Raw genomic sequence first — 10,148 nt, forward strand, 5'->3', positions numbered from 1 at the left:
CCAAGAAGTGTGATCAATCAGCTGTACAAAACCTAATGAAACGCGTCAAGTCGATATTCCGAGAATATTACCAATAATTACTTTTTTACTTGAATTTCTTTATAAATTGTAAAAACTAGCTTTTTAAAACACATCCGAACTGTTTCTTTGTTTGAATCATCAATAAAATCAATACAATAAAAAAAATTTGTTTAAACTTAATGTTGTAATAAATAAGCCGATGATTTATACAACTAACATATTAAAAACTTTATTACACGATTGTTACAACTAAAAAGAATAAACGGTGTGGTTCTTGATTAAAGTGGTGAAATAGAATGACTTGCACAATTGGTGTTCTTGGGTGGTAGACGTCAGTCGCTCTGACAGAATGTGTCAGACGATGAGCCCACTGATAATGATGATGGTGATAAGGTTGTGTAGGGGTGTCCTCCCAACACCTCCCCCTCTTAGAAGAGATGATACGGCTCATACCTCACGGGTGTTCTTCTTACTCTAGAAGATTGGCGAAGCTGGCTCGGTTGTTGCTGAGTAGTAGCTCTTGGGGGCTTGGAAGGCGCTCGGCGAGGGACCTCGGTAGGTAGTAGCTGGTTGAGTAACGGTAACTGCGATGGCCCACCTGTTGCTTGTTCGGCTGACGGCTGACTAAGATCACACGAATCTAATAGGATGCTTAGCGGAATTTGCGTCGACTGCTGTTGTACTGGTGATGTTGGTTGTTCGGACTCGTACCGCTTTCTCAGTTGGTTCGTATGGGACCTCACAAGATTTCGCTTTTCTGGTAACCAAACATTGTAGATAACCCGGCCAATACGTTCAAGGATTTGACCAGGCTCCCAGGACCAGGTGTTGTTTCGGTGTACTTTAGTCCAAACCAGATCCTTGACATCGTAGTTCAACGCTTTCGTGCCATGCTTTCGATTGAACTGGATTTCCTGCTTCGATTCGGGTTGCTTATAGAACGAGGTTGGTGGTTTCAGTAGGTCCAATGCTGTTCGTAATCGTCTGCCCAATAACAGCTCTGCTGGAGACTTCCCATCAGGTGCGCTACGACAAGGAGTGGAGCGGTAGCACAAAAGGAAAGTGTCGATTGCTTCGCGGAGAGGCTCTCCCCCCGTCGTTATTTTCCGAAGTCCTCGCTTGAATGTGTCGACAAATCTCTCTGCGAGACCGTTCGACTGCGGATGGTACGGCGGTGTTCTAAGGTGAAGGATTCCTTGGTTGCTGCAGAACGTTTCAAATTCCTCGCTCGCGAATTGTGTGCCATTGTCGGTAACCAAAGTTTCTGGCATCCCGTTTCTGGCGAAGATCTCGCGAAACATGGCCACCGTTGCAGATGCTGTGATGCGCTTAGTGGAGATGACTTCTGGCCATTTGCTGAAAGCGTCAACAACAATCAGGTAGTAATTGCCGGCGACTGGCCCAGCATAATCGGCGTGTATTCGTTGCCATGGTTTTTCTGGTACAGGCCAAGATTCCAAATTAGTTTTTGTGTTGGTCTTGGCGGCTCTCGAACATTCCACACACGCTCGGACACGCTGGCTGATCTGCTCGTCGATTCCGGGCCAATAGACGTAGCTACGTGCTATGGACCGCATTCTCTCCACTCCTGGGTGGCCCTTGTGTAGAACACGCAGAATCCGATCTCGAAATTTTGCAGGAATGACCAATCGTTCTCCGTAGACGAGACAATCGGATACTATTGATAGACTGTCCCGGCGTTGATGGAACTGCTGTAGCTGGGAGTCGTTGAATTTCGACCGATCGGTTGGCCAAACTGTTTCGACGAACTGCTTAACCTGCTTCAAAATCGCATCCGACTGTGTTCCGGTTTGGATCATCGTGAAAGTGACCGGAAGACCCTCGACAGACTGCTTGACGATGTCCTGCATGGTGTCTTCTAGCTCAATCGATGCGATGACGTACTCCTCGTTGGGGCGGACGTGGGTGTTAATCAGTCTCGACAAAATGTCAGCGTAACCAAAACTATTTGTGTTGACATATTTGATGCTGAAGTCATACAGTAGTAGAGTTAACGCCCACCGCTGAAGCCTGTTTGCTGTATAAACCGGGATGCCAGTCTTAGACCCGAAAATCGACAGCAACGGCTTATGATCCGTCTCCAAAACGAAATTCCGACCAAAAATCATCCTATGGAACCGAGTTACTGCAAATATTAGCGCCAGACCCTCCTTCTCAATCTGGCTGTAGTTCGCCTCGGCTGGCGTCAAGCTTCGTGACGCATAGGATACCGGTTTCACTGACCCATCAGGCAACTTGTGGGCAATTCGCGCGCCGATTCCGTAGTTTGACGCGTCTGCTGATACTATGATTTCCATTTTTGGATTGTAATGAGTAAGCGCCAATGGTGACTGCAGGATTTCACGGAACCGATGGAACGATCGCTGACACGCTTCTGACCAGTTCCATTTGGCACCAGTTTTCAAAAGCTGGTCCATCGGGTACCGGAGCTTACGCATTTCGGGAATGTACTTTGCGTAGTAGTTTACAGCTCCTAAATACGACCGTAATGATGAGACGTCCCGAGGTGGTGGCATGGTGGAAATGGCTGAAGTCTTTTCCGGATCGGGTCTTATTCCTTCACCATCTAAAACCTGGCCCAAGTATTCCACTTGCTGCATGTGGAATTTGCACTTCTCCATCCGAATCGTAAAACCATACTCCTCCAGACGCTGAAGCACTTGATGCAAATTGCGGTCATGCTCCTCCTTCGTGTGACCACCCACCAGCACGTCATCCAAATAACCACAGGCTCTACCGATGCCACTCAGAACTGCATCCATGATCTGCTGGAATGCACCCGGAGCTGATTTGATGCCGGGTGTGAGGCGAGTGTAGCGAAATAAGCCCTTGTGGGTGTTGACTGTCAGCAGATGTTGATCTCGGGGGTCCACTTCCACTTGGAGATAGGCATCGGATAGGTCAATATGACTGAAGACCTTACATCCTGCCATCTTTGTAAAGATGTCTTCTGGTAGGGGAAGTGGACACTGGTTTGACTCCAACGCCTCATTGAGGCCGGTCGAAAAGTCAGCGCAAATGCGGACTCTCCCGTTCGGTTTCCGAACCACGACGATGGGTGCTGCCCAATCTGAATGGTCCACTGGTTCGAGAATGCCCAAATTTTGCAACCGCTGAAGCTCATCTTCTACTGCACCTTGCACGCTGTAGGCCACCGGACGCTTGGGCCGGTAAACTGGTTTCGGTTCACCCTTGAGTGTTAGGCGAACCTTGGTCTTTGAACAGAGACCCATTTCCGACGAAAATACTTTCGGGAACTTAGCTTGCAGGGATGAATCCGGATGAGGCGATTGGTTGTTGATTTTGTTGCAGAATGAGCTGATGGGAATGTCCCATAATCCGAAGAGTTCGATCCAGTCAGAGCCTAAGATGTTAAGCTTCAGGTCTGGTGGAGCAACACGACACAATCCACGTTTTGTTTTGCTACCGATCTTCACATCACACCAAAACTCTCGGGCCAAATGAAGTGATCCTCCAGAAGCAGATTTGGCGTTGCAGGAAGGAATTGTTCCTTGTTGTTCGCCGATTTTTCGCCAACACTGGTCAGAAATGATAGTGATATCCGACGCTGAATCGATCTGCAATCGTACCGGAACCTGGTTGATTTCGATTTCGGAGTACTTCCTGCTCTGGGTAATATTATTCACGGACACTATCTTCACTTCTCTGCTACTCTTCTTCTTTTTCTTCTTGTTACTGCTGCTGCTACCGCCCGACGTAAAACAGGCGCAATATCCTTCCTTATGGCCTTTCTTTTTACACTCACGACACTGATGTTCACGGTATGTACAGTCCACAGAAAAGTGCATAGCACCGCACGCCCAACACGGAGTTTTTGGTAGATTGGTAGAATTTACTGACTTTCCCGCCCAATGTTTATGATTTGGTTTGGGATGCCGCTCTTTATGAATGGCATTCACTGCACTGAATGATTGCTGTTTCTCAACAAGACTGTTGTCTTGTTTCAAGTTCAGTAAATTCTTGCAATCTTCCACCACTTGTTCCAGAGAAACGTCCTTAGTTTCGTTTAACTTCGTTATCAACCTCATACGGATGTCCGAGTCTCGTGCTGACTTGAGACCACTCACAAAAATGAGGCACTTGAACTGTTCCTCTGACATATCTTTTAACTTGAAGTCCACACACGCTTTATTGACTTTGCACGAATAGGACACTAGATCATCGGAATCGTCTTTTGTCGTCTGCAAGCACAGATAACGGCGATGAAACGCGGACACTGGGGATCCGAAGATCGTTTTTAACTTCCCAATTGTTTCACTAAACGATAACTCCTTGGACAGCTTCGGAAGTATAAAACTGGTGAACCGCTCATGTGCTTGTGGATTCAGCTTCCTCATCAGTAACCGGACTTTCGCAGCGTCGTCCAGTTTTTCGGCATCCTTGTCGAACAAATCTGCATAACGTGCATACCAGGAGTCGAAAGTACTGCCTTGCTCCGGATCATAGACGAATTCGGTAAGGTTGTTGGAAAGGGAGTCCAAAACTGTTTCGTCCCTCGACAGCTTGTGAATGGCCTGCTGGGTAGCTGAGACCTGCTGAGTAAGCTGTGCCATAAGCTGTTGTTGCTGTTGAAGGATCTGCATCAGCATCTGGTTGGATGATGGTTGCTGTGCGAGTCCCCCTACTGCTTGATTTACAGCTGGATCCGGCATGATGGTAACCTCAACTTCTCACACGCGGTGATTGTGTCGATCAAAAAGCCGATTTAAACGCGACGGACAACTGTTATTCGCGAAATCGGTACTGAACCAACTCGTCGCCACTTTGTTGTAATAAATAAGCCGATGATTTATACAACTAACATATTAAAAACTTTATTACACGATTGTTACAACTAAAAAGAATAAACGGTGTGGTTCTTGATTAAAGTGGTGAAATAGAATGACTTGCACAATTGGTGTTCTTGGGTGGTAGACGTCAGTCGCTCTGACAGAATGTGTCAGACGATGAGCCCACTGATAATGATGATGGTGATAAGGTTGTGTAGGGGTGTCCTCCCAACACTTAATTTCGATATAATCCTTGAGATACTGAGATTTTATGTGCTCGTCAAGTATCTTCTCCATTAATTTCAAAATAAAGGATGTCAGACTGATAGGTTTGAACGCCTTTGGTTGAGTTTTATCTTTTTTCCCTAGTTTCGGGATGAAGATTACGTGCACCTTTTTCCACTGGGTGTGAATATGACAGAGTATCATCTTCGCCAGCAGCTTGAAATGGCAAGAATGTACTTATTGCGTATTTAACCATTCATGTTGTAAAGATTGTGCGCGATTTGCGGAGAGCTTCCTCGCGTCTGACATTTTGACTGGGTTCCGTGTTTATCCTGTGTCTGTAGTGAACTCCCCATTGTTTTTCTTCAATTCACCCAGTCCATTTGAGTGTTCTTTAGATAGCATAGCTTTCTGGAGCATGACATAGGCTTCTGGCGTAGTTTGAACGGATTCACAAATGTGCCTCCAACTGTACTCAGTTAGGAACTTACGAAAGTCATCCCAGTTTGAGTCAGCTTTTGCTTAGTTGAAAAGTCTTCTGATTTTTTCCTTAACTTTTCTAGTGGTCTGTTCCACCAAGAAACTCTTCTGTTTGAAACACGTTCCATCAGTGGACAGCTGGCTTCGAAAGCGTACATGATCTTATTTGTAAAACTGTTTGAAGCTTCCTATAATTGCTTTGTTGTTCGTATTTTCACATGACACAAAGGTTTACAAGCTTCAAGCGTGTGTTTGAAGAGATCCCAGTTGATGTTCCTGAGGTTTCTTCTCTCACTATGTCGAATGAAATATGTGTGTGATTCGATCTTCATCCAGTTGTATATTTTTCCTATAAGCAGTGGTGGTGGTGGCATAGAGTTAAATCGAGGACTTCTTGTCTGTTCGCCGTTGGGAACGAAGGTTTGTTTCCTTCGTTACATATTTCAATATGAGTTTTCTCCTAAAAACGCACACTCTTTAGTTCCGAAGTTTTTGCTTTGTTCAATGCCGTTGGATATTCGAACCCAAAAGTCATCTTTCCGGTCTCGGCAATTGATTCGACCGCCTTATTTGCAGGCAACTTGAAACACCCATAGATATACTCCATCTTCCGAAAAGCCCCCCGCGAGAACATCACAATTTTTTGGATACCTGGTCACTCAGGTTTTCCAGGAGATGAAACAGCAGATTGTCTGGTCTCTATACTGCCGCTATTCGCAAGGCTGCCCCATATGCATTTTCATCATTTATCAGTTTATCTCAAAAATCGCTTTATTGCAGTTAATACTTCAATGTACACTAAAAACTTTCATAACTTTGTTATAAAGATACATATATGAAAAAAATATTTCGATTCTTTGTTTTTACATATGGGACAGTCTTGCCGGTAGCGGCAGCATATTAGAGACGAATAGGAAATCAAGTGAACCAAAAAAACCCTCTCTTCGAAAAGTTAATCACATTTTTAAGACCATTATTATTTCGGCACAAATGAACAGTTCCAGATAACTTTACAATATTATCTATATTAATGGGTTTAGTATCCCGACGAACCGGCGTTAGTTGTAGGCCTAAATCTAACGTATAAATATAATACCTACATCGCAAAGGTGCGTTCCCCCTCAAATGGCACGCTTGCAAAAATTTGTAAAGAACAAATTATTAGAAGAGCTTAATGATTACTTATCTTAGTATAATCCAGGCACCAGTAGGCATTTTTCACCTCGCCGCCCTCGGTCTTGAGCTGCCCAAACAGGTTGGTCGGCAAAATCGGTTCCGCACTCTGGTAGAATATGCTTTGAACGGTTCTGAACTTATTTTTGCTGGTCATCCCAACTCGGCGAATATAAGGTACCGAATTCTCAACCAGTTCGATAATTTTATTGTTCAGGATTGGAATTTCCAGCTGATCGGTTTTGCGGGACCGAATCTCTTCGAAGCTGACCGTTGGTCGGCTGAAATATTCTTCGGCTACTTGAGGATAGATGCTGGTCAGTTTGAGATGCGCTTCGATTGAGAGGAGATGCTCCAGGAGCATGTGAACCTGGGCTAGCTTTCCAATTTTGAGGTTTGCTTCGGCCGCATCGAAGTAGCTGTTTCGAATGGCATTGCTGCGTTGTTCCCCAGATCCCGCATGTCGGGTCAGGTCACTGGATCCCGAAAGCCCTGCTTCGTACATCGATTTCCGCATACTGGAAGCTCGACTGTTGTTTTTGGAATCTGCATTCTCTGGAACGCGACCAACGTTTTCCAGATTCAGGTTGCAAATTTTGCTCTCGTGGAAGATGATCTGGTAGTCTTTGAGGATTTTTTCTAGACCGATTTCCAGAAGAAGTTCGAATGGTTCAGCTCCGGTTAGAATGGGAATCGCGAGGCGATTTTGGGCTATCAGCTTGATCAGTTGGGCTAACCGATTGTTGTTGGTGGGAATGTTCTGTAAGTTAAATTATTTTCAGAATTTTTTTAACTATCGAATGAAGCAAAATTTAAAAATTACCGCAAGATTACTCCTGGAGGCAGCTTCCAAAATAAAGGTCAAAATTTCCTTCAAATCCTCGTAGTCAGAACATGCTATAATAGAAATAAAAATCATTTTTGTAAATCTAAGAATATGTAAAAAGGGAAACTCACCCTTCAGAACACTCCACAATCGATCCGTTACATCGGTCGCCGATCGATTCTTAACCCGTTCCACAATCGTTCCGATATGCGTCAACTTATACTCCGTTGATTCCACAACACAAAACTCGGTCAAAATCCTCAGCACCTTGGCTTTGACGGCCTCAACATCCAAGGCCGGACCTCCATATCTCTCATCGTGAAAATTCTGCAATCCCGAAGACCGTATTTGCAAAATGTAATCCTTGATGTTAACCAGCAAATGCAGATGGCTCCAGAAGTACTCGGCTACCGATTTGGTTTCGTCCACGTGGATGCCCTGCCGCAGCAGAATGTCCGCCTTTTTGTTGATGCAAAACGAGGGCTGATCCGAGCGGGAAATCCACCGCAACTTGACGCTGATGTGCGACTGGATTTTGTACCTTTGAGGAGAAAAAAAGCTATGATTTTATAAATCTAACATTATGACATTTGTCATTTAAGAAGATTTCTGAATTCCAAAAACAACTTTAAAGTCTCACACTCAGACTGCAGATTTGAGATTCCGATTCCGATTTCAAATTTACATTTCAGATTAACATTACGGTTTCAGATTCAGATTCAAATTTCTGATTCAGATTGAAATTTAAGATTCAGATGTCAGATTTTACATTCAGACTTTGAAATAAGATTTTCAGATTTTCAGAAATCAGATTTTGAATTTAGATTTCAGATTCAGATTCCCGAATTCATATTCTGTTTTAAGATTAAGACTTCAGATTCAGATTCAGATCTGTATCATACTTAGAATAATCTGGATAAGCAGGTTTAAATTCAGATTTAAGATTCCATAATTGGTTTCAGATTACATTTTTAAATTTCATATTAAACAAATTGAAATTTTGGAAGTTTCCTTAGATTAAAAAAATCGAAAATTTGAGGTTCAAGAGAAAAATTACCACAACTCTATGGTCGTTTCCAGCTGTTGGGTACATCCGGGCATCTTCGTTTCGTGCAGCCGTTGCATTTTGCTCATCGGAAGCTGGTTCTCTGGAAAATATCCCAGCAGCTTAACAGCTCCCCGAACAAACCGATTCGTTCCGTTCAGTTCCAGCTGCAGAAGCAGAGTTTGGTCGGCATCTTTCCCATCGCAGAGAGCCCACAACTGTCCGGTTCCGATGACGGAACCATTTCCCAGCACTTCCTGCAGAATGCTGCGAGCCTTTTCCACCGGAACCGGCGAGAAAAATTCTTCCTTCGCTAGCCAGGGATTCTCCAAACAAACCAACAGTCCCTGATCATCCGACAAATCCAAATCTTCCAGCTTGACTTCATCCTTCAAGGGGGACCCAGTCAAATCCAGATTCTGCTGAGAGGAATCACTCGTCTTGGGACTGTAATAGTTTCCGCCATCCGTCAGCATCGCCTTGCTTCGAATTTCATCGTATTTGTAGACGAAAATTATTTTCGTTGTTCCGATTTCTGCCAGCGATTCCACATACGTTGGGGGAGGTGCCAGCTGGAAGTCTACGCTATCGTATGTGTCCCGCAGAAATGCGTACACGTTGGCCAAGTTGGAAACCTCTCCGGGCATTGCAATGGATCACTTATTTAACAATCACACAATAAATAAAACGGAAGAATTTTCAACAAAAAACCGAACACGACTTGGGCGGACAACAACCGAACGTTTGGATTTGAATTTCGAGTTGAACCATTCTAGCAACCCGCCGTTTGAATCGGGCGCAAGGTGTGTGGATGTTTTGGCGTTTTTCAGGTGAAGCAATATAAAAGCACTGAGCTAAATCTTCCTCACATATTGAGGAAGAAAACCAAAAAAATACAGCAGATTAAATCTACTTTTATTTGTAAAAACATAAAATTTATGTTGTACAAAATATTTCGTATTTTACTACATAAATTGTATTAAATATCCATTTTTGATAAAGCTTTTATTTGGTGTGTAAAAATGGGATAGAATCTGTGAATGTCGAAAAACCTAAATCAAAGAATATTATTGGAAGAAATTCAGTTCCGCTACGATAATATAAATGTCATTATTAAGCATAACATTCTTGTGAAAAATTTGTTATTCTTGTTATTATTCTCATTGCAATAAATATTTTTGAAATTATATTGCAATTTTGTATTGTTTGCTTATGTTTTTGTATTTTAAAATCTTTGATGAAAATTTTTTTACTTTGTAAATTAATAAATATTAGAAATTTTGTAAGTTTTGTAGAATTTGTAAATTTTATCAATTTTGTGAATCTTGTCATTATTGTAAGTTTTGCTAGTCTTGCCATTTTTTTCAATTTCTTGTCATTTTTTAAATTTGGGTAATTTATGTAATTCCTAACGTTTTTATCATTTTTGTCACTAATGTCATTTTTGTCATTTTTGAAAATCTTTGTAAATCTAATAAATTTTGTATTTTTTTTGTAATTTTTGTAATTTTTTGAATGTTTGTAATTTTGTCATTTTTGTCATTTTTGTCACTAATGTCATTTTGGT

General features: G+C 42.8%; 2 protein-coding genes across 2 annotated transcripts; both read right to left on the reverse strand.

The window, feature by feature from the left end:
• Positions 1-449: 449 nt before the first annotated feature.
• LOC129759185 (uncharacterized protein K02A2.6-like) lies at positions 450-4,715 on the reverse strand. Its single transcript, XM_055756597.1, has one exon. It carries the CDS (start codon positions 4,713-4,715, stop codon positions 450-452), a length of 4,266 nt encoding a protein of 1,421 aa, XP_055612572.1.
• Positions 4,716-6,542: 1,827 nt separating this feature from the next.
• On the reverse strand, positions 6,543-9,343 carry LOC129738832 (protein zwilch). Its single transcript, XM_055730136.1, has 4 exons — positions 8,594-9,343; positions 7,668-8,077; positions 7,534-7,607; positions 6,543-7,470 (listed from the first exon to the last, which is right to left on the reverse strand). Exons 1-4 carry the CDS (start codon positions 9,226-9,228, stop codon positions 6,709-6,711), a joined length of 1,881 nt encoding a protein of 626 aa, XP_055586111.1. The 5' UTR covers positions 9,229-9,343; the 3' UTR covers positions 6,543-6,708.
• Between the last annotated feature and the right edge of the window lie 805 nt (positions 9,344-10,148).

This window comes from Uranotaenia lowii, chromosome 1, assembly GCF_029784155.1.
Source record: "Uranotaenia lowii strain MFRU-FL chromosome 1, ASM2978415v1, whole genome shotgun sequence".
NCBI lineage: Eukaryota > Metazoa > Arthropoda > Insecta > Diptera > Culicidae > Uranotaenia > Uranotaenia lowii.